Genomic DNA, 25,841 nt, shown 5'->3' with positions numbered 1-25,841 from the left:
GGATACGTCCTAAATGTTAAGAACACAAAATGGTCCTTTCCTTAAAAAATGGCCTCTTGTGTTTGGGGAGGCCAAAGTTCCCCCAAGTACAGAGTGGTCAACACCACCAATTCAATCTCCCATGATGTGAATCTGTTAATTCCTACACATAGCACATGGCTATCCAGAAGGCAAATGCTCTAAACATGATTTCTTGTTCCACAAATTTGCAAGATTTTATTAAAAAGTTAGGGAATACAGAAAACACCAGTTTTTTCAAGTTCAGAGATCAAGAAACTAAGTATTTTAGCAATATAACTTTGAATTTTAATTTTGAGGGTTTCATACTTCAAGATGGGTTCTCATTGGAAAATTGCAAAGACCTGATATTTAAGGAAAGGAACTCGGAAAATTGATCCAGCTTTCCATATAATCTCTAATCAGATTTTTCGTAATCCAAAGGTCAATGTCCAAAGGGGCAGAGAAAACTTGGATTTGGGATCTGCGGGATACCTCTCTATGTCTGTCAATATTTGAGATGGTTTAATCAGGTAGGTGGGACACAGATAATGTGGAGTCAGAGGTTTGGTGCGGGGTGACTGGTTCTTTCAATGTAGCATATTAGCCAGTGGCTGGTGCATGGGGTACAGAGTTCAGTTACCTGGGAAAAGATTGGCAAGACTCAGGAAGGGCATCTGGCTCTTCGGCTTCAGAGCATAGAGCAGAGTTCTGGCCTTCATGGCATGTGAGATATACAGTAGAACAACGAGATCATTCCATCCACAGAGAAAGCCTACAAATCAGGGCTGAGGCATGGGCACAGGGATGCTTGGGGCTTCTTGAGGCCACTAGTTCTAGCTTCCACAGCTACACAGCTATTTCCAGACCTTTCCCACTGGAAGGAGGTCCTAATTCAGCCCCCACTCTGGTTAAAATGAGATAATAGAGCACTAGTAACAATTGTGGGCTATGGCCAGAGACGTCCCAGATCAGAATTTACATTCTGATTCATTCATTCACTCCACAAATAAATCTACTGTATGTGACAGAATGCTAGAGGAGGGGGATACAGGGATGAACAAAACTTCCCTCCTGGATATTAAGGTTTAGTGAGTTTTACATCCATGATACTTCATTAAACGAGGTACACAGGGGTCATTTTGCTAGTCATTTGAAAACAATTAAATTGCCCATTTCAAGCTCCATCCAGACTTAGTCACACAACTTGAAATACAGACGTCATTACAACCTCACTTAGAAGAGGGACACACAGCAAACAGCACTTCTCCTATGCCCTGAGTCCACCTCCTCCTCCCACCCCTCTGTTCAGCCCATTGGTGAGAGATCCTACTAACAACATCCTGAAACCTTTCCTCCAAGGTTGGGACATCATCATTCACGTTCTAATACCTGCAAACCTGCCAAGAAAATGTAATGAATACACTGTCATTAGTTAAGGTAAAGGATTAAGGTCAGCGAGGTGTTGTATAAACAGAAAGAGATTCCCGATAGATGCACCTGGGGAAAGCCTGTGGATTCATTTGAACAGGTTTGAAAAATACGGACCAGAGAGAACTCTGATTTGCAGCCGACACCGTAGAAGGGTTCCAAGACCCTGGGCCTTGCAGTTTGTGCCCTGCCAGTCAGGGCACCCCAGAATCCTCTCTTTGTATGGTCATTGCATCAGATTTCAAAGTGTGTTTGTGTTACACATCATTACCGCCTTTACACTGCTCATTACAGATCATGAGGAAGCGTCTCTTTGGGTTTGAGAATGACACTGTTGACAGCATTACTTAAACACTCATGCAAGTGCTGGAAAAGAACAAATAGGAGGGCAGAAGGTGAGGGTTGTGGCTGCTGGGGTTCGCCTGATGACAAGTTAGAGGCACAGCATCTGGGTAAGCTGGCAGGTATAATGAGCAGGGGTTAGGCTTAAAAGATGCCTTCATTGATGGCTCTGAAATGCCTAACATTTTTTTTTTTTACCATAGAGAGATTAAAGTGAAGGTTTAAACTGAATCAACTCTGGGAAAATAACTCCTTGACTTAAATTCACAGTGAGGAGAAAACCACTAACCACAGGTTCTTCCCAAGAGGGTTTTCTAGGGAAAAGGTGCTGGGTGGTTGAGGGATGCTGGGTCCCATGTCCTGGACGACGATCTCCCAGTCAGAGTGGACTCCTGCACAACCAAACCTGGGTTAGCTTCCGACCAGAGGCAGAAAACCCAGTGTGTCCACATGTCAACCTTGTTCCTGTCGGCACCCCGTAACAGGAGCCCCAGTTTAGGCCACTGAAGCAAAGTGACAGGGAGACATTGTGCAGAGCACGACTGGCTCATGCCCAAAGAGTTGGGGTCCAAGGAGGAAGACTAGAAGTATCCTAGAGGTCACTGGCATGCGTGAATTCCACATTCAAGGTTAGGCTATTCTTGGGTGGTCCCAGTCCTCTTATTTACTAATTAGCTGAGGCACAAACCTAATCACTCACCCTGCCAGCTGCTTTGCAGGGGTGAGTCACTTAGCTATGTGTAAGCCTCACCGACCTCCCAGATTCTGCCCAGCGCAAAAGCTTTGCTGCTGTCAACTTATCCTGCATATATTTTATTGAGCTCCGTGAGGTAAGTACATACTCCAGTGATGATACAGTATCTTGGGGTACGTTCCAGGTCTCAGGATTGAGTCATGATTATCCAGAGATGACAAGGGAAGGGAGCCAGGCCTCTGCTCCGCTGTGGAGCCCCGGGGGGCACAGCAGCCTAAGCCATACCCCAGCCACACTGCAGAGGTGGGAAGATAGCCGTGGGACCCGAGCGAGGACGGGCAGAAGTTCTGGGAAATGGCCCACGGCTGCCATCCGTCTCAGCATATCGTCTCCCCGACAGAACCACTCCCTGCAAGGCCCACTTTACGGCTACTGGGCTGAACTGTGTTCTGAGACTTCACCGCATTACAAGTGAGTCACTGCTGAGGTTGCTAACATTACCTACAAAGATGAGAACTTAGAAATGGATGAAGGAAGTTCCAATGGTTCCTGAAGTCCAAAACCCACACAGAACTGAACTCCATGTACGGATGGTTCTGTCTCAACATCCCTATGATCTCTTTTTCACAACGGTCACCTTTACATCGTCTCTTCTCTTGACCTATTATAATCCTCTCCCTCTCCAGTCATGTCTCTCAAATCCACGTTCATCCTACCACCAGGATTATTTCCAAAGTGAAAACCTAACAGTATTATTACTCTGTTTAAAACTCTGTAATAACCTAAGGGGATCAGAATTATGTTGACTTGTCTGTCTTCTTTTCTATAAACCACATGCTCTCTAAAGGTAGGAACATAAATTTAAAACCCATCCTTGAATCCAGGAAAGTGTTCAATAAAAACCCAACGAAAGAATGTGTTGTGTCACCACCACCTGCAAATGTCTGTGCTCATCCCCTCCACAGGCACCATCCCAAAAGACAAGGCCAGGGGCTCCTCAACCTGACCGGCTATGTGTTGCTGAACTCCAGTGTCAAAGTGGTCAGCGATCCTGCAAGGACCCAGTGACACAGGGTTGCTGGTGTACATGGATTCAGGCCATCATGGCATGAGAACAGACTGAAAGATTTCTTCTTGCTCTTGGTGACAGTAAAGACCACAGCAATCTAAAGCTCTATGGTGGTTTTCTTCACTCCCAGTACGAAGAGAACACTAGAACTATTCCTCCTTGAAAACATGTAATAGGCACACCATTGACTGTTTACCAACTATAACCATGACTCTAATACTTGCTTGATATCTATCCTCTATGTCTTGGCAACTTGTCAGGGCTCTGTGCAACCTCACTGTAAGGGGGTAAGGCTTTTTTTTTTTTTTAATATAATGTTTCTTTCACTGGGTCATTATTTCCTGTCTGTTAGCAATAAGAACAGAGGTGGCTCCCCCCCACCCCAAAAGTGCTGTATATATTTGCATAGGTTTATAAAAAATGTTCAAAGATATAGAGACAACATTATTTTGAGGATCCTGATTCCTTTAGGACATGGCATCTTATTCCCAGTGTAAATTTTTAACTTGACTGATACAGAAGGATGTAGTACCTTTTAATCTTTGGAGTGATAAAATACTAATTATGTGCTCTGCCTGCAAGCCATGCCATATATATGTGTGTATATATATACACACACACATATGATAGCCATTTCACACAAATATTATATATGCTATCTGTAAATATTACACACACACACACACACACACACACACACACACACACACAAATAATGTTCCTTCATAAGCACTTATGCCTGGCCTACAACTTTGGAAAGAACTATGACTTGCTGGATATGCCTCATACTTCTCTCGCTTCTCTTCCTCTCTAAATACTATCTTCCCTCTCCAAGGCTCAGCAAGACCTGCCTTTTCCACAAAGCTTTTGCCATCTGTAGGCCCTTCTATAATTTAACTCAAATCTAGCAACCTAAGTTGACTTCCAAAGTGAGTAATTACAGATCTAGTGCTCACGTACAACATACTCTGGCCAAATGAATCCTATGCTTTCTACAAAGTAAGCACTCAAAAAAATATCTACCAAATGCCAAATACGTAAAATAGAGCCATTCGTTGCCTAGTACAGTGCCTGTACACAGTATAAACTCAGTAACCGAACGAGCCATTCTCTACGTACACCCTCTAGCTCTATCTGCGAGCTTCTGTTCATGTTGTTCATCTACCACATGCGTCCTTTCTGTAATCACCTGATCTTCTCAGCCTTTTAAAGTCTTCACCTAGTATTCTAGGTCTGCTGAAATAACCCTGACCTCCTTCAGGAAGTTCTCCCTGATTCACTACAGGAGAAGATGACTCTCCTCACCTCCCTCCTCCCAAACAGTGTATTTCGGGCCACTATTTTGATAGTTAATGGACACTGTCTCCTATGGTAATTCTTTGTGTAGATTCCTGATCCCTTAGCTCATGCTAAATTCCTTGAGGGAAGAATCACTATTTTCCTTGTAGCCCTAAGTTGAATCTTTGAAAACAGAAAGCTCTAAAATCAATCATCAATCAATCAATCAATCAATACACTGAATGTGAATTAACTATTCCAGTCCACCTTGATATATTCTTTTTCTGAGCATCATGACCACTTGTACTCATTACATAATTTAGACCTTAAAGCTATAATTTCTAGAAGTTTCTCATGTCCCAACGAGACTGGACTTCTTCAGGGCAGGGGCCTGTGTGCTCCCATGTTAGGTTGGGAGGTCAAAGAGGATGCTCAGTTGGGACTGATTAAAATAACAGAGGTATGACCCAATTTATAATAGGCCCTCTTCTCAAGAGCATTTATAGCTATCTCCTCTTTATGCACATTTCTCCCTAAAATCATCATCCCAGGAGCAGTAGTTCTGATGTAACCATCTGACAGTTTGACCCTGTGAAGCCCTCTGAAAATAAAGCACTGCTGGTCATTCCCAATTGGGGAGTAAGAAATTCTCCCTGAGACAATGTCCCCTGTCATGGGAGCAGGTGTAGGGACTAACACTATGGATGGAAGACAAAGAGACAGCACCTATTACAACCCTTGAGCTAACACCATGGTGCACTGTTTGACGTTGTGTTCTCATTAAATTGCCCATGAGGCAATTAGGCGTATATTTATTAGGTGTATATTAATTTAATTAGGCATATATTTAATTTAATTAGGTATATATTAAATTGCCCATGGGGCAATCAGGGCCAGTGTATTTCTAACCGCTTATCTTCCCCAGCAGGAAAAACCCTGCTCCAGGCTTCAAGTGCCAACCTTCCCTGAGCATACAGATCTGTCATCCTCTCCCAGCTCCCAGGGGACTCTACCAGGTCACACCTTCCAGATCCCTTATTCCGCATTGTCACCTCCTTCCCCGACCAAACTGAATTCAAATGAATGCCTGGTAAAACTATAGGAGTGTTTTTTTTTGTTTTGTTTTAAATCCTTACCTATATTTTCAGTCTGCCTTATACAATGGGAGAGAACATTAAAAAAAAAAAAAAATTGGCTACAGTCCGGACCTGGCAGAAAAAGAGCCCCAGTGCCTCTGAATGTCGTCTGAGATTCAAGCCATGTTATGTCACGTGATCACTTTGGCAGAACTCACCAGATAAATGGCCAGAACTGGTAAACACACTCATATGTGTGCACGCTCGTGTTCAAACACGTTCCTCCATACCTTCTGATGGAAACACCAGACTCATCCTTAACAATCCCAGGCCATTTTAAGGTAGAACTCTGGAGTAGCCACATATTCCAGAAGAATTTGGGTTAGCCCACTAACTTAGAAAAGAAAAAAAAAAAGGAGGAGAAAGACATTTTTTTTCCTTTGCTAAATTACTGTGTTTAAGTACTGGCCGGCTATGTGAATTGTTTGCTGTAAGCCACTGCATTTTCTTATCTCTGCTACTCCCAAACAAAGCCAACAGAACACTATCAGAAAGCAAAACAAAAAGCAAAGAGAAAACCAGTTAATGGTGTCGTCTTCTCCATTCTCCTTAAGAAGTTAAAGGTTTAGGTCAAAGCTAAAATGTCAAAGCAGCGAAAATAGATGCTCTTTGCAGAGCCTCTAGGTCTAAATGTAACTTGAGCTCTCGTCTTGCAGCTGGGGACACATTTTTAATTTTCTATAAGATTGCCTCTGCCATACTTTTCATTTCACAGGTTTTTTAAATTCCTCAAGCCTAGCCCTTTGGAGTGAAAGCCACCTTAACGAAGAAAGTAGAGATTAAACCACCATGACTCTGGAACAGCCGAGGATCTCAGCTGTAATTCTTTGGCTCAGAACCAGGGTCTAAAACCAGCCATGGGAAAAGTTGCTGAAATGGAGCCTGCAATTCTCTCCATGTTTCACTTGCATAATGTTGACATTATAACACCAGGGAGACCCAAAAATATTTCAAACAATTATGACTTCTTTTCTACAAATATTTTTAAATTGCTTTAAAAGATAAAATAACATATTTTGCATTTCTTATTTTATTTATCTTTTTTTTTTTTTTTTTGTAGTACTCTGGTTGTCCTCAGCAGCTTACTACTACAGATTTATTTTTGGCACAAAGGTCAGGGAGGACATCTTAAGGCATTACCTCTGCTGGTTAAACTGTGTTTTCTAGCAGGAGTTGCCCAGTGAGTAGGAGAATCAGCTACTCTTAAAGCAACAACTGAATGTGGTGACACAGCACAGGAGGAACAGACTGTTTATTTCTCATGTTGATGACCGAGCAAAGAAAAAAAAATCAAGTACTCAAGGCAATCTTTTAGGGGCACCTGGGTGGCTTGGGGGTTAAAGCCTCTGCCTTCGGCTCAGGTCATGATCCCAGGGTGCTGGGATCGAGCCCACATCGGGCTCTCTGCTCAGCAGGGACCATGTTTCCTCCTGTCTCTCTGCCTGCCTCTCTGCCTACTTGTGATCTCTGTTTGTCAAGTAAATAAATAAAATCTTTAAAAAAAAAAAAAAGACAATCTTTTATAAAAGTCTCCCACCCCTTTAAAAGCACAGTTTCCTTTCTGGACAGAAAAATCCTTCTTCTCATTCCCGTTCATTACTCTTTCTTGTTCCAGTTATTTGTGCCATGAGACATACGTTTGAATGTACTGAGACTTCTCCATGAGGAAGATGGCATAAAAAAAAGCCAGGAGAATTACAGAGACGGCCCAGGGACTCATGAGTTCTGAGTACATCATTCAACTATTATCTGTTATGTCTTCCTTCAAACTTTGCCAAACAGTAATCACCCAGAACGTGAAAGGTGAAATTTATTTGGAATCTGCCATTTCCACTCTCAGAGACTCTGATTCCGAGACCTTAATTCTGAGCTCTGGAAACGGGAGATGATATCCTTAGTCACGGCTGAGCAGAGTGATCAGTAGGTTAATAACCAACCCTCCAGTGCCATTTCAGTGTCTCTCCCTGGACCAAGAGACCTGGCTCGCCTTCACTATAAATGCCCTCGGCATGGTTTGCAGCATTTATTTTTGATGTGCAAACATCAGATGCTGAAATTGTATTCCTCTTAAAACATCCATGGGAAAGTCCTCCTAGCTTATGATTTTAAAGCTAAGACAAGTTTCCCATTTGCTGTTACTTAAAACTTACCCCATTTAATTAAATCATCCAAAGAACTTACATTTAACAAGTAACGTTCAGTGTTATTTCAAAACACAGGGGGCGAGAATGGGAAAGCAGAACTCACCTTCACTCCCAGAAACAGCATTGCCCGAGCCTGCCACTGCCAAGGTCAACAGCACCTGCCAGAGATCCATACCTGTAGGACCTGCAAGCACACGAAAAAGAATCAGACACAGCCAACTAAAAGCAGACCATCATCGCTGCACACTATTTAAAAACTAGCTGAACCATGAATGAGCGGACGTGCATGCCAGTTCTTAAGGGAGTCCTGGTACGTCTTTCGTTGCCCCGAGTCTCATCCTGCTGTACTTCTCATGAGGGCAAACAGTAGGTTTATAATAAATTCCACTTCCATGGGAGCTTGCATTAGGCAACAGCATGGACACTATAGAGATTTTCACACCCTGGCCCATAGCCCTAGAACCACCTCACCACAAAGGAACCCCCCCACCCCCCCGCCCCCAACACACACAACTGCTTCTTCAATAACAGGGCCAGGGCGGCTTCACTTTAACTAGATCTGGAAATAGAAAAACTCGTCAGCAGTATCACCAAGCACAGGGCCTTGAGCCGGACAAGCCATAAAAGGAAAAACACAAGAACGCATTTGTAATAGTAAGGCTTCTCCAGTGCGCTTCCCAGTGGATGAAAGAGCTCCACTACTCGTCGGAAGCCTGCACTGACAAGCCATCACGGGACGGTTTAGCTAGAAGACAGCAGAAAGGAGAAGACGAGAAGCAACATACTCGGAAGCATCAGTGCTGCCTAGGTGGCCTCCTCAGGACACCTGGTGTCCTGGGTTCTCTGTTCTAGGAGGAGAGTGGTCTCCGAAAGGCCCAGGAACGTGACCTCCCCAGACTCAAAGAAAGGTCGGTTCGCAGCCTTGCTAGCTATTTGGGATCGCAAGTGTGGCCACCCCTGGATCCCTACAGTTTGATGAGCAGGGGAGATATGCCTCGGCCAGCACACACCATCACCTGGAGGAAATAAGCTTCTTTGGAACCAGTAATCCAGGTGTCCACTTCTAGATCTCTGAAGAGACAAGCCTGGGCTGGTTTAAAATGAACTTAGCACACTGTCCTTTGGGCTGTGGCTACCTCTGAAAACCAATGCCAGCTCCTTTCAAGCTCAGCCGCACGATTTCCATAACATTACATGACTTCCTCATCTCTCGGGCACACCTGAACATCGCCCTGGGCTCTCCACCAGGGCCTCCCTCCGGCTTCATTTTCACTATTGTACATCCTTGACAATAATGAAACAGCCTTTCTCGTTACCCCTAATCAGGCTAAAATGATGAACAAGAACGTTTGCTCTCATGGGTACTGGAGTGAACGGTGTGGTCCTTGGTAATTCTGAACAGGCATCAAAGGTGATGTTTCCATATTTTCATTTCCAGAGAGCAGAGGGCCCATCATTTTTTGTTGTTGTTCTACATGATTTTATGTTCTTGAAAAAGTCTAAGAATACCCACCTCTGCATAAACTGAGCATCTCCCTGTGTCTGAACACGCACGTGTGTGCTGAGTGTGTAAGGAACGGCCTCAAACAGTGCCTGCTGGGGTCACGGGCAGAAATGAGCAGGACACTGCACAGGCATACACCCGGCCGATTACGAGAGCTCACGCAAATGTGGGTTCCGGTTATTGTAACATCCATGTTTCAAATTCCTCTGAGCTAATGGCCTTGCATCCTCATCAACTTTGCAAATGTGAACCTCAGAGCATCTCTCCTTAGATCCTTTATTAGTAGGTGAAGAGGCCGTGTAATCCAAGCTTGACGCTTCCCAAAGAAATACATAAAGAGGCTAAAAATAAATATGCTAAAGGCTGAAAATGCCATCCTGTTGGTAACTGGATATTTCCTTCTAAAATTTATTTTTAAAATATATATTTTTTTAAAGTAGGAAAAGCATGGAGGAATTGGGCTGTATGCATAGTGTTAGTTTTACTAGCAATTGCCCAGTGCACTTAGGTAGAGAAACCTCCGTTGGCACGTGCTCTCTGGATATCAAGGTCGTAAAAGAATTTGAATTCCCAGGCAGGGTTTTTGGCCTCCCAACTGAATAAAGATATAAATACGTTTGCATTGCTCAGAAGGCTGCTTTCTCTGGGTTGGAAGTTGCCTCTTCAAATATTTCAAAGATACTTGGCAGATGCCCGACACGAGTGAATTTTGCTTCAGATGGATAGTAGTTGCCTCCCCCCCATGCCCAAACTTTCGAAGGCTGCTGTCTGCAAATGAACTTCACAACTCTTCCAAATGATCACAAGCTAGCTCCAAAGCATGCGATCTATCTCTTACAATGAAACAAACAAATCAGAATCTTCAAGCAAAGTCAACCAGAAATCTATTTCACACTCCCACAGCCAAAAAAGAAGGTATTTAAAGAAGGTATTTAAAGAAGGTATCTCCCACAGAGGAGCTGAGAACCAGTCACCACACTGAGAGCATCGCAAACTGCCCCAACTCGAGCTCCAACTAGGGAGCAGAGAAGAGGATGGAGAGCTGGAGCGGGATTCAGGAAGAGCTCACCGCTTCATCCAAAACTAAGTTCCGCTTCCACGGCTGCTGGCTCAGTGGGGCTGACTGTGAAAGCTGTCCCCTAGTGATCTGTCCCAGGGCCAGCACACAGCCGGGCTAATGGACACTCTGTTCATTTGACTGGAACCTGCCCTCTTCCGTTTTGCAGGACTCCCTATGGCAGCTTCTAGGTTAACACCTTTACTAGGTGTTCACTGGGAGAAAACTGCCCTAGGAGAGGACAACATGCCAAAAACACACAGTGTGAAACTTCGGGGTCATCTGTAAATAACGTGCCAGACGTGAGCAGGAGAAAGTCCCATTAGTCCCCTTCCCCAATATAAGTCTTTATGTAGAGGCAGGTACTGTCCAGAGGAATCTACCAAACACACACCTTGGCTGACTGGCTTTTTAAGTTTGCAATAGTTTTCTAGGAAAAACCTCTCTAAATTTCTGCTGATATTTATGCATTCTTGGGCAATAGTCTCATGGCAAGCTTTTTATTTGGGGTGGGGTGGTGGTTGGGTGGGGGAGACAAGCTTCCATTCTTGCATAATGGAACTCACACCAGTTCCACTTTCAAAGCCTGAGGTGTTTTGCCTCACCTCCCCCGCCTCCCCCCCAACTTCCTCAAGGGAGAGCCCATTCTTTGAAAAGCTGGTGTGAGTTTTAATTCTGTAAACTGCCCAGCAGAGGAGCCTCTGAATCACAGTCAGGACTGTGATATGCTGCCTTTGATTCCTGGCTATAAAACAGTACATAAACACATGAGAAGAGATGGAGATCAAACACAAGATTTTTCCCAACATGTTATAACCAACTCCAGGCCAAGAAAGCAATTAGTTCAATTCTCTTTATTTTTAAAATTAGCAAGTATTTGTTGAGCTCCTAGAATTGTACAGGGCACACTGGAGAATACCAAAGCAATCAAAATAATGGTTTTTTACCTCAAGAATTAAACAAGATAAGCAAATCAAATTGGGAAAAGAGGAAGCGTACCTGAAAATGAAATAAAGATTGGGTGGGCTGGTTGGAGGGGGGGGGCACGACAATCACCTACTAAACTGAAGGGCTTAAAATTAGATTTAAATGACAGAGAAGATTGTGATAGGTAAGGAATAGTGAGGGGTGGGTGTGAACTTAACATTATGGGTAAACACTCAGATGGTACCAACGTCCTGGGTGTGGCTCTGGGTCTGATTAGTTCAGAGTGGTAGTTGGAGGTGAGAGACAGAACAAGGTTTGAAATTATGAATAAAGGGGAATGAAACTGGATGGTAAGGGAGGACTAGGCCAAAACAGCAGTTCAACTCATATATTTTTTTAAAGATTAATTAATTAATTAATTAATTAATTAATTAAGCATGAGGTGAGGGGAGGAGCAGAGGGGAAGGAAGAGAAATCCCCAAGCTGACTCTCCACTGAACTTGGAATTGGTGGCGGGGAATGGCGGATGCTGGATCCCACCATTCCAGTTCCCTGATATCAGGACCTGAGCTAAAAATTAAGAGTCAGACGCTCAACTGACTGCATCACCTAGGGGCCCCAGTAGTTCAACTCAAATTAATCAGAAAGTCACCTGAAGCTTTAGGATAGGTAACATATGTGCAAAGTGGATTTTTCTTAGGATAAATCTGCCCCTCATACTTTCTTAACTTGGTATCACTGAGAAATACTGACAAGATTGGGAGATGTGTGGATTCAGGAGATAATAAATAAAATGTGTCTATCACAAACGAATGAGTATATATTTATACATGTAGATGAAAGATGGCAATATTGATAGAAATCAAGATTTTGGGATCTGAGTTGCTCAGGAATGAGAAGATTAAATGACTATCTTGGGATTTTGGGTATTAAAGTGATTTAATAGTGATTTAAAGGCTTGTAGAAGTGTAAGATACATCTGGTGGGAAGTTGATGGTAGGAGACCCAAGACTGAATGAGAGAGGGAAGTCTTTACTGGATTTCAGAGATATTTACATAGAGATGATGGATACCAGATGAATTTAATATGAAGACTAGGCTATTTCATGAAGAGCCCCCCACATTAACTTTATTAAAAGTAATATTATAGGGGTACCTGGGTGGCTCAGGGGGTTAAAGCCTCTGCCTTTGGTTCAGGTCATGATCCCAGCATCCTGGGATGGAGCCCCACATCCATTGTGCTCTCTGCTCTGCAGGGAGTCTGCTCCCTACCCCCCCGCCTGCCTCTCTGCCTACTTGTGATCTCTGTCAAATAAATAAATAAATAAATAAATAAATACTTTTTAAAAAAAGCAATATTATAAAGTATATTAAGCCATATGGGGGAAAATGCGCTCCTATCTGGTTCGTAATTTGGCAAAGACAAAAGGAACCACCACCTAAAGCTACCTACACCTCCTGATTTGTATAAGGTATTTAAAAGGAGAGTGGTCAACAGCATCCATAGAAGAATGTCAGCATATTTATAGGTAGAATAATATGACAGATTGAGGAACTTGTAGTTTGCCTTAACAAAGGCAAAATACCAATATGGCAGCTGAATTGATAGAAATGATATTTCCCCAATTTTTTGTTTTACTGATCTAGCTATCATGATACCAAAAAGGTAAGAGCTGATTAAAAAAAATCCCCACAGAAGCAGAATCGTTTATATTATAAAACCAAGACTCTAGTTAGATAACATAATAAACGTGTACTTTCGATGCAGGCATTCCTTAGTAATGAAATACTGCAAAACTGGATCTAGTTGATTTCCTGGTGAAGCTGTTTTAAGAATTTGACATCGAAAAACAGGCAAATCCAAAATGGTATTTGAAATGACCCATTCTAATTAGTACCAGGCATGTGTTTGACTAGTTTGCATTTGTTCATGTTATTACCCACTTTTTATGGTGCTGTTTATTTGAAAATTGGTCAGATCCAAACTGCCTTAGGTCAATTTCTTTCTTTCCAGTTAGGGAGAGAGAAAAAGTTCACAGACATTACTGACATACCTACTTTCACTGACATTTCTTCCTTTCTCAGGATCCTGTGGGGAGTACAGGATGGGAAATTATTTTAAATGTGTAATGTATGAGGGAAAAAAAGGCCTTTAGAAGTAGTATATATAATAAATCTCCTTTTTTAGAAAACATTTAGAACATAGATCATATGTACCCAAGGTGACCAATTCAGTTATCATCAATCATCAGTGGCCACTGAGCACTGCAAATGTGGCTAATGCAACTGAAGAATTAAATAAGCTAAATTTTTATGTAATTTTAATTAAGTATTTTAATTAAGCATTTAACTAAGTATATTTGAAACAGGTTGTGATATGAATCTAGTTTTTCAGCTGTGGATTTTTACTAAATCCAAACAGATCAAGTATCTCTGATGCAAACTTAGAATTCAAATTAAGATGCGTTGTAAGTGTAAAACATACATGGGTTTTGAAGGCTTGGTACAAAAAAAACACATGCAAAATACTTCAACAAGGTCTATGTTTACTATAAGTTAAACTCATATTTTGGATTGCTGGGTTAAAGAAACATATTATTGAAAACTAACAATCCCTATTTCTTTTTATCTTTTTTAAACATGACCAGCAGGAAATTTAAAATCATGTATATGGCCTGCATTATATTTTGTATTTCTCATTGACAATATTGAGATATATATATATATATATATATTCATTTTAGGGTCTGTATGTCTGTACTTGCATTCAGAATCATTAAACTCTTATAGTGGGCATATATGTTTTTGTAACAAATAATAATATGAAATTTTGTATTTTTTTTTAAAGATTGTATTTATTTATTTGACACAGAGAGAGCATGCACAGACACGGGGAGTGGGAGAGAGAGAAGCAGGTTTCCCACTGAGCAGGGAGCCCGATGCAGGGTTCCATCCCAGGACCCCGGGATCATGACCTGAGCTGAAGGCAGACACTTAACTGACTGAGCCACCCAGGCACCCCTAAAATTTTGTACTTCTAATGACATAGAAAATCTTTACAGTTACATTTTAAGAGCTCATCCGGAATGCAGAATGATAGGGACTGAAGAATTAGGCATGATTATATTTGTAGGGTTTTTTTGCAGGGGGTGTACCCAGTATGCCTCTGTTTACCTTTAGAAGGGTGACAATTCCAACTGTTATCTCTCCTTGAGTCATAGGCAGTGATGCACTGATAAATGTGTAACAACTGTCTCTCTGGAATTAAAGAGAGAGAAAGAGAGAGACAGAGAGAGGACGATGATTGGTATCATTTACCAGTCTCCGTGGTGTAAAAACCTCCACCAAGGCTGATTTTAAGTCACCGAGTCACCGACCCTGGATTCCCTGAAGTCAATGAACGTGGATTTGCAAGCCAGTACAAACGACCCAGCACACCAGCAGCTGGGGAAGTGAATGATGCTATCTGGGCTCCATGTAGGTAACAGGTCCAGAGATGAGGCAATCTGCTGACATTGACAGAAGATGTAAGAGACAGTACCACTGAGTGAACCCTGGACACTTGATTTCATTTGATGCCATCTGTTCCACGGTTAGCTGACCATATTTAGTTAATGATCACTGACAGACACTTTCCCAAGTCTTTAGAAATTAACATCAGCCTCTACCATAAATGCCATCCTTGATCTTCATTTACAGAGAGTGAGCTTGGGGTTCAGAGCATGTATTGGGGAGTCGGAGAGAGCTACGTTCAAATCCTAGCTTTACCAAGCCTGTTTACTTTTCCTTAATATGAGGATAAGAATATTATTACCTTTTTCATAGGAAAATCAAGAGGAGATTAAATGAGATGATTTATTCAAAACATTTAGCATGCCCTCTGCATCTATCCAATAAATACGTTATTAGATTCTTTCTGATATCAGTAATAAATAGATGATGTTTTATAATATTCCCGTGGGGTGGATAGGGAGGGGGGCCCTCATTTATATACCATGACATGGAAGCCTAGGCAATCAGCAAATGTGTTCTTGGGTGGCCACAACATGTAAGAAAGACTCCCTTCTTCAATCATGCACTTATATCACTTAAGGGTCCCAGGAAAAGGAAGAATCATCATAATGTAATGTGTATGTCTCCTAGGCTAAGGCAGGAAGGTTACTCAGTTTTGCTTAGGTGTATGGGCAATTATGCACCTTCGAAACAGAGGCCCAATTGTAGGAAATAATCTAGAGGCCGACTTCACCTGTCATGATGATCCCATCTGCTTTAAGAAAAGGCTACGCTGTTGTTACTGGGTCCAGACCATTTACTTTGTGAATCATGGATCTCTAGAGCTGAAAACTGGGAAGATGAAATCCAGTGATAAGACGCTTGGCTTGAAGCTAGGACTCTCCCTGTGAGAATACAAAAGGCAGCTGGAATATAGGAATTTAGGTCTTCATCTCTTCCTTTCTGGAGAAGTTAAAAAACAAAAACAAAAACAAAAACTGACTTTTTGGGCACTAAATTCTCAGTACTGCTCCCATTTTGGTGTGCATGGGTATTCTGCCGGGAGTGGTCGTTCTCAGCACATGGGGCATTCTGTGGGAGTTCAGTAGGACTCAGTGGCACTCTGCCGTACCCCACGGGAGCAACCATCTTCTTGGCCGGCCACCAGACCCACCCAGCCTGATTCGCGTGGCGCGCCCACCAATTCACAAGGCAAGAGTGACGATCCCATGAAAGAGAAGTCAATAGCATCGGTGCTTCTTTGAACAGCATGTTCCTCTTTACCGCATACTTTACATCACTGCACCTACCAAGTCTTTTTTTTTTTTCCAACACAGAATGTGAAAAAGCAAACCTCTTACTGAATTTCTGCTGTTTCTCTTTCTGCAAGTGGCTCTTTTTAAAATCTATTTTTTTAAATTACTGTGATAAATCATATAGAACATGGGGAATATGCCTTAACCAAAGTCAAAGACGTTGGCGTTTCTTTCAAACTCTCAGATGGAAGCTGGCTTTGTTCTCCCTCATTTAATAGGAAATACATAAACTATTGAAGACATGATCTCATAGAATGAAGTCTTCAAACACAAACGTTATTATCTCGATGAGATGGTAATCTGACAATGCTTAGTACAATAACTCACAGCGCACTAAAAGGAGCTACTAGCAGGCATGGATAACATACAGAGCAAGGACTGGGAGAAACTCTTCTTTCCTTTTATCAAGTCCAAAATGAACTTGTTCTTGTAAGGTAAACAAGTTGAGAAACCAAGAGTGAGGCAATGTGATCTTCTGGATGAAACATTTCTAGAGAGGGAGTCAGCCACCCCGTGCCCAGGTGCCAGCCAGCCCAACACGGCCTGACTCGGTAACTCGGGCAGTCGCTTATCACTGTGGGCCTCAGTTGCCCCATCTGCACCCCATCCCATGATGATTTTGTGATAAGGCAAATCCCATGCTGTGAGGTATAATGAAAGCATGACAGGCGCCTGTCCTTCCAGCTGTGAGCAGCTGGGTGGGGGAGCCAAGAGGTGTGTCTCACTCACTCACTCACTCACTGAATCCCCACCAAGCAGCCTTGGGCCTGACCCAGGGTAGACGCCTACTCTAAAATCTGCCCGATGAATAAGTCGGCCAGGGTCTTACACTCCCCTTGAAGTTTATACAGACCCTGCAAAAGACAGCTTCATTTCAAACCGAAAAGTAAAAGCGTAGAGGAACTTTGAGGAGTTAAGCGAATCCCCCAGATAGTTAACCATGATTGACGTCTCCAAGGCCTGCCTTCCCCTTCCCATGCTTTGTTACAAATGTGAAATTAGGCTAAGCATGTGATTAGGTGGGTACCAGCGTGGCAGGAAAAGCTAGAGACAGTAAGAAAAAGAGAAGGAGTAAGGTCTGCATTTGAATTACGGACAGGGGCAGACACCACAGCTTTTCGGTGCTCTGGACCTGTCAAGCACAGTCATAATTCATAAATGCTGACACAGCAGTTTCCTTAGGAGTATCGCTCAAGGGATCTAAGATTCATCTCTAGGCCTCAGAGTCTCCAAGAGCACCTGGTCAACTTTCAGGTACATTACTTAAGAGCTATAAAGTGTGCTCTTTCCATGACTTGGGCAAAGTATTCCCCCCCTTCCCCACCTCCTCTAAGCCTATATGTATAAAGAGAAAGAAGTCTATTTGGCCAGACTGACTGGCTGCCAGATAGATGGTCAACATTGGGCAGATCAATGTTACATCTCAGCTCCAGGAAGTGTTCACGAAACCACTTCACTTTTCGAGACCATGGGAGGTGTCATGGCTTGGACTTGGACTGCTCCTTATTAACAGCTTGAATAGAAAATGCCCTCTAGAACAGTGCTGTGTCACAGAAATATAATGTGAGAAGCAAGGGCTAGCCATGTATGTACTTTTAAATTTCCTAGTAACCACATTAAGAAAGAAATATAGGGGCGCCTGGGTGGCTCAGTGGGTTGAGCCTCTGCCTTCGGCTCAGGTCATGATCTCAGGGTCCTGGGATGGAGCCCCACATCAGGCTCTCTACTCAGCAGGAAGTCTGCTTCCCCCTCTCTCTCTGCCTGCCTCTCTGTCTACTTGTGATCTCTCTCTCTCTGTCAAATAAACAAATAAAATCTTAAAAAAAAGAAATACATAAAATTTATTTTAATTGTATATGTTATTCAACCCAATATATCCAAAATATGATCATTTCCTCCTACAGGTGATATGAAAGGTATTGAGGTATTTTACACTCCTTTTTTCATACAGAATCTTCGAACCTAGTGTGTATTTCACGCAGCACATCACAACAGGCGCTAACCAGACTTTAAGTGTTCCAGAGTCACACACAGCCAAATGGTGACCACATGGGAGCATGCAACCCTGGGACATGGAGACACTGTGGATGTCCACGCGGCCAGCTCGCTGGCTAGGACAGAATGTATCCATGTTTATTACTGCTCATGAGCAGCTTCTGAGAAGGGACCTTTAAACAGTTATTTTGCAAGGTCTAATTCTTCAAGTCCTGGAAAGAAATAGTCTTGCTACCCTCCCTTGCTGCTTGTGACACTCTCACATTCATTTTGCATGTAATTACTGAGCACTGAAACCTACATCGAGTTAAATCATAAACCTTTTGTTTGGGGCACAAAGCTGGCACAGAGCACCAGTGTTGTCCCTAGTTATGAGACTTTAAGTAAATCATTTCTCACCCTTAGGCTTGGCCTCCTTATCTCCAAAACAGAAAGTTTGGAGCATATCAATAGTTCTCAGCCTTGACTGCAAATTAGAACCATGTGGGGAACTTAAAAAAACATGACCCAGGTTTATAGATAAATTAGAATCTCTGTGGTAGGGCCTAAGTATTAATCCTTTAACATTTGTTATGTGATTCCAAAGTGCAGTTAGGGCTGAGAATCACTGACCTAGTCCAAAGCAAATGTACGAGGATTTTTCAGTTTGTGAAACAGTGCTCAGACGCCCCAGGGAGCCTTCCTCAGCTGAGTGGAGGGAGAGGGGGAAAAAAAAAAATCAATCTTTCCTATTTAGTTAACCAATAAGTGTAATTTTTGCAATAGAGGACTTTCTTTGCCAAGTGGCTGAAATACTAAATATAAAGGTAGGAAAAGAACATATTACCCCATGAAATGGCAAGAATAAAGAATACACATGATGGATGAAATCAGCCATTCACAGATAAGATCACTCAAGGAATGATAAAACATTATTTCAAAGTGTTACTCATGAGGTCCCCTCAAAATGAGCACCCCTGATTTTTCAAACACTAAGTTAGGTACTTCTCGAAAGGAACTCTGCAAATGTAATTAAGGTTCCTAATCAACTGATTTTAAAATAGGGAGATTACCCTCGATTACTGAGTGAGTCTATGTAATTAGCCTATAAAAGCAGAAGTAATCAGTGAGATGTGGAAAAAGAGGAAGTCAGAGAGATGAGAAATCTGAGAGGATTTGATGTGCTGTTGCTGGAGGGGGCGCCACAGAAAGCGTGAGAGGCACTGCAGGCAGACGCTGGAAGCAAAGACTGGCTCCTCGCGGACAGCGAGCTAGGAAACAGAGAAGATGGTCCTCCGACATCAAGGAATGAAATGGGTTAGCAACCTCAAGAAGCCTGGAAGCAAATTCATCCCCAGAGTCTTCAGAAGGTAATAAAGCCTTAAAAAATATTTTGATTTCAGCATTCACTAAGCAGAGAATGCAGCAGAGCCATGCACGCTGTACTCATGCATCTTACCTACAGAACAGTGAGGTAACAAATATGTGTTGTCACAAACCAATATTTTTATGATAATTGGTCAGGGAAACAAAAGAAAACTAATACAATCTCTAAAAGTCCACAACAGAGTCCAAGGTTGACTTCCTAAATGTTAATCAGGAAGATTATTATCAAGTCACCATTGAAACACGTCCAACTGGAGAAGGGCTTTTTAACAGAGCATAGAAATTTGTAACTTGACATCAAGACAGTATGGTACTGGCACAAAAGAGACACAGAGATCAATGAACAGAATAGAAAACCCAGAAATGAACCCACATCTGTATGGCCAATTAATCTTTAACAAAACAGGAAAGAATATCCAGTGGAAAAAATAGTCTCTTCAACAAATTATGTTGGAAAAAACTGGACAGCAACATGCAGAAGAATGGAACTGGACCACTTCCTCACACCAAAGACAAAAATAAATACAAAATGGATGAAAGACCTAAATGTGACACAGGAAATCATTAAATTCGTAGAGAACACGGGCAGCAACCTCTGTGACCTCGGCCGCAGCAACTTCTTGTTAGACATGTCTCCAACAACAAGGAAAACAAAAGCAAAAATGAACTATTGTGACTTCATCAAGATAAAAAGTTTCTGCACAGAAAAGGAAACAATTAATAAAACTAAAAGAGCCTACAGAATGGGAGAAGATACTTACAAATGACATATCTGATAAAGGGTTAGTATCCAAAATCTATAAAGAACTTACCAAACTCAACACCCAAAACACAAATAATCCAGTTAAGAAATGGGCAGAGGACATGAATAGACATTTCTCCAAAGAAGCCATCTAGATGACTAATGGGCATATGAAAAGATGCTCAACATCCCTCATCATCAGGGAAATACAAATCAAAACCATGATGAGATCCCACCTCATTCCCGTCAGAATGGCTAAAATGAACAAGACAAAAAACAACAGATGTTGGTGAGGAGGCAGAGAAAGGGGAACCCTCTTATACTGTTGGTGGGAATACAAACTTGTGCAGCCACTCTGGAAAACAGTATGGAAGTTCCTCAAAGTATTAAAAATAGAACTACCCTATGACCCAGCAATTGCACTACTATGTATTTACTCAAAGGATATAAAAACACAGATTCAAAGGGGTACATGAACCCCGATTTTTATCTCAGCATTATCAAGCAGAGGCAAACTATGGAAAGAGCCCAAGTGTCTATCAACTGATGAATGGATAAAGAAGATGTGATACACACACACACACACACACACCCCACACATAGGACTATTACTTAGTCATGAAAAGGAACAAACTCTTGCCATTTGCAACAACATGGGTAGAACTAGAGTGTACTATAATAAGCAAAATAAGCCATCCAGAGAAAGACAAATACCATATAATCTCACTCATATGTAGAATTTAGGGAACAAAACAGATGAACACATGGGAAGGGAAAAAAAGAGAGAGAGGGAAGCAAACCAGAAGAGATTCTTAACGACAGAGAACAAAGTAAGGGTTGATGGAGAGAGGTGGGTGGGGGGTGGGCTAGATGGGGGATGGGCATTAAGAGGGCACTTGTGATGAACACTGGGTGTTATATTTAAGTGATGAATCACTAAATTCTAATCCTGAAACCAGTATTATGCTATATGTTAACTAACTCAAATTTAAATAAAAATTTGGGGAAAAAATAATTATAGGCAAAAAACCCCCCACAAAACTGACTTGAGAGGCAATCTAGTCCAATCAATTAATTATGGATAAGGAATGCTAAAAAAAATTAGACAGTATGTAATCTGTGACTTCGTCTCCTTTAACTACCCCTAGACAAGACTGCTTTAATCAGCCTATAAGAATGTCTCAGTACAGAAACAGCTACAATAATCTCTCAGAGTTTGGTGATGTTCTTACCTGAAGTCATTCTAAAAAACTAATACAATAACCAGCTGAAATGAAATTGCTTGACAGTGGAAATGGAGAATCAATGAATGAATAGGTATTCCGGTATATTGGCCCATCTCTTAAGTTTGGCTAGTATAAACTGGGCCCCTAGAGTCTGATCACCTCTCAGTCAATTGATGCAACTTATTTTTTGAACACATAAACCTGGACGTGAGATGATCTCAGGGAAAGTGAGAAAGACTGAGGGAGCCTGTCTTAATCAGTTTGCTGGTCTCGTTTCTCATCTCAACCTCAGATCTAACCAGGGAATTAAAAAACAGATGAAATGTCAATGAGAAGGTAAACAAAGACCAAGGTAAAAATCTACAACAGAAGTGGATGTGGGAAGAGAAGGACAAGCAGCATGTGTTTTATGGAGGAAAAGGTGGTGTGGAAGGGGGAAGTAGAGTCTATTTTTGTAACATGTCCTCATATCTAACATCTTGGCTCAGGAGAGCTTGTTTTCAGTCCTTTGAATTAAACATTCAACTCCCAGGAGCCTTCTGTTTACTACTCGATGGGACCACCACAGCATAACTCAGGAAACTAAGTTCAATGACCTGGCCATGTTTCTCCTAAATCATTCGGCTGGTGGATGATGCCTGGAACGAGCAGGCTAAGCTAAACTGTGAACCATTTCCCAGAGACTGTCCACCTACCAAAACATCAAAGAAACAAACACCTCAATACCTTTTACTGTAATCTGTTGCGGCAATTTCAATGATTTCACATCTTGTAGAACAGCAATACAACATTCATCTTTCAAATTGAGAAGGGATTCAGATGAATTTTTTATATCCAATCACTTGTGATCATGTTACCAATGAAAACTTTACTTCCCAATGAGGAAGGAAAGCTCCAGGGAATCCCCAGGGTGGCAATTTACATGGAGCCTCATGTGAACACTAAAGAACTAGAGAGGAGTGGGTTCCTCAGGCACAGGGAATGCTACCTTAGGGTGCCCGTAAGCAACTAAAGTATTTGCTGTCCAAAGTGAAGTCAGCGGCTCCTACTTGCCCCCAATCTGAGCCTCAAGAACACAAGCCTCATTCCTCACAGTTCTTTATCTTGCTCGATAAAAGGAGGTTTTGCAGCTACCTGAACTAGACGCGTTGGTTACACCATCCCTTCTCACCGGTAACTTGAGGCTGTGAGAGAGTGATTCTGCCTCAGAATTCTCTGTGGAACATAGCTCCTCGGGCCTTAATCCCCAATCTTAACCCCACTGCCTCTTTTTTTTTTTTTTTTTTTTTTTTTACGCTTGAAACAGCCTCCCTCATAGTCTATCTTCCCTTACTTTCAAGGCTGCTGCCAGACAAATCACAAACCCACTTACACTTAAAAATTATGCTCCAACATCCTCGCCTCCCTGAAGCCTTCTACACTCCCCTGAAATGTAAGCGTTCACCCTCCTATGCCTCCACACTTCTGCCATAAATCATGTCACAGTATCGACATCACAAGATGATGAACCATTTGTGGAATAAATGAGTTCTCAGCCTTTTAATCAAAGTTAACAAGAAAGGCACACTGACCAACAGTCCGGATGATATTCTGGAAATGGAAGCTGGATTTTCGTATGGTTTCCTCCGGGCTCTACAGCAAGAAGTGTTTAAATTTCCTTTTTCATTCAGTCATGTGTACAAGCAGACCGTATTACACTAATTTGGTTAAAATCTGTCGGAGAAGGTAGGGTTGAAGGTGGAATATGGTGAATTTCTTGGTCACAACTTGGCGTGTCTTAATGCTTAGCTTCTCAGTCTTGCTGCTTTCACTTACATACTATGGCAAAACCCTCCCCAAATCGGTTATATTCTCTCCTGCTCTTTCTCTCTCTCTCTCTCTCTCTCTCACACACACACACACACACACACACACATACACACACCCCTGGTACCAAAAGAGTAGATGAAAGGACACAACTCATTGCCTCACATAACAATCCCCACCCCGATCGAACTTTGCCCAGAACTTCTTTGAGTTCTGCCAACTGCAGTGAAGGCCAGCCCGGGCTGGAGCCTCATGAGACCCATCACACCATCATAGCAGAGCCAGCCAGCCGGATCAGAAGTGAAGGCAGCCAAGCATTAGAATTTGACAAAGACTATGAGTTGGACAGACTGAAGAGAATGACTGGTGTAACCACCTCTAACCCCATGGCCTCTCTCAGGAGCGCCAGAATGACAGCTCTCGGAGGCAGAGGCGTCCATCCGCTGTTTCCACTCACAGTGCACGGAAGCCTCCCAAGTGCTCGGGGTGTAGACTTTGAGTATCTGTTAAATGCAGGAAGAATGAATTCCAAAACATTAGTGCCCATCGGAAATCTTAACATGTTAACTGTAAATGTTTAACCATAGTATCAGCGTGCAAAGCAGTAGACTAGAAAATGGTCAGTACTGCCTACTTACTAACCGGGTATTTATCTCATGAATAGGATATTTTGGTTGACTGGACAGGAGGATGCAATACTTGGATCACGTGTTTTTTTTCTTTTTAATTAGCTTATAATAAAGGGAAGTAGGTGTCTCTATAAAAAAATCACAGGTTAACAAAAGGAGAAAAACATTAAACATTTAGTGAATGATGTACACAGCACAAGAAACAAAATGACTGCTTTCTAGTTCTAGAGCTTTCCGTATTTTTTGCTGCTCCTCACATGGTTAGAACAATCCTGATGACTGCCAATATTGAGGGTGGGCTGAGTCATGGTAAACACAAGGTTACGTGACCAACATTCCTGTGTGAGACCAACAGCCCTGGCCATACTCTCCACATAGGAAGGCTGCTCCTGATTTACTGCCACAGCCAGAATCAGCAAGACCTTTTGTTGGTTAAGGCCCCCTTCTGCCGGGCTGGCTTTCCTGTGACATGTCATCCACACAAAGCCCTGGAATAAAAGAAACCCTCACCGTGGAACATTCATTTGAATAGGTTAATTAACAATGACTAGATAGGAGTCTCACTGATTGTGAGGTGGGGGTTAGTTTATTTTGAAATCATATTTGGACGTGCAGAAACAGCCTGATCGAGGTCTCTAAAGCACATTTCCGAAGCTGAATTCAGGGCTCTAGGAACACTTCATTCCTCAACCTGGTGTTCCGGCGGCATTTGCGACACAGGCCAGAATCCAAGGAGCCCCCTGGCTGTCCACTGCCCTGGCCCCCATTACAATCTGTCAGCATGACCTCTTCAGCAACTTTTGAATTCATTTCACCCCCTTTATCCTCTTATTGCTATCACCAAGTCCCTGCCATTTCATCTCACTTGGACTGGAATGTCATCTTAACACCCACGAAGCTCCCACCAATCTATATTTCACACAAAAATTAAGTTTTGAGACACAATTATGATTACAACACCCTTTGGAATAAAACTCAAATGACTTTCCTTGTCCACAGGATTCATTCCACAGTCTATAAGGTGATCTCATAGTTACTAGTTGTGTTTCACAGTCACTCACTCTTTCAATTAGTAACAGAATCCAGTACAAGAAGACATGTCACAGCCAAGCTTGCAGCGAATTCTGGTCACGTGACTCAGTTCTGGCTGGAAGGATATGAGCGGGAGTGGCCAGGGCTTCCTTCAGGGAAACACAGTCCCCTCTGCTTCCCCTTCTCCACTCTGCTGGCTTGGATATGGATGTGCTGGGTCACCAAATACACAGATGAGAGCTACCTAGATTTGGGGAACACTTCTGGAACTCACTGTGAAGCTGGATCACAGATAATGTGCGTTTGAACACTGGCAAAGCATCAACTAGCCAGTGGTTTTCTGACCAGCTCATTTTCACCTATTTTTTTTAGGTTCAACTATAAGAGTAGAGTTGGAAAGAGTAATCACACAGGACTTATATCAAAACACAAGCTGGGATTTTATCCTTAATGGCTACAAAGAAAGAAAATTTACCTGAATGCATAACATTCTGATAGGGCTTTTTTACGAGTCTGAAGAACCAGGCCCTCCTTTTTCCCCCCTTTTTTCTTTTAAGTGAGTTATAAATCCTATTAGTGTGTTGGAACCAGAAGCATTTTTTTACTTTAGAACTTGTGAATGGTTTTATCTGGGGAGTGATTAAGGCCATCTAAATGGC

General features: G+C 42.3%; 1 protein-coding gene across 8 annotated transcripts in view; it reads right to left on the bottom strand.

The window, feature by feature from the left end:
• Positions 1-25,841, bottom strand: part of GHR (growth hormone receptor) — a 268,372-nt gene that overhangs the window by 132,924 nt on the left and 109,607 nt on the right. For 4 of the 8 annotated variants that reach the window (XM_047731508.1, XM_047731507.1, XM_047731505.1 and 1 more), the window contains exon 2: positions 8,195-8,275. In XM_047731508.1, coding sequence (XP_047587464.1) covers positions 8,195-8,264 — 70 coding nt within the window. In that variant the 5' untranslated portion in view covers positions 8,265-8,275. Of the gene's footprint in view, positions 1-8,194; positions 8,276-9,604; positions 9,639-14,753; positions 14,838-15,825; positions 15,848-25,841 lie in introns of those variants that run through there. The other 4 variants (XM_047731509.1, XM_047731501.1, XM_047731502.1 and 1 more) reach the window with 3 other exon arrangements.

The sequence above is a fragment of the Lutra lutra genome, chromosome 5 (genome assembly GCF_902655055.1).
Source record: "Lutra lutra chromosome 5, mLutLut1.2, whole genome shotgun sequence".
Taxonomy (NCBI): domain Eukaryota; kingdom Metazoa; phylum Chordata; class Mammalia; order Carnivora; family Mustelidae; genus Lutra; species Lutra lutra.
This window is presented reverse-complemented; position numbering and strand designations above follow the sequence as displayed.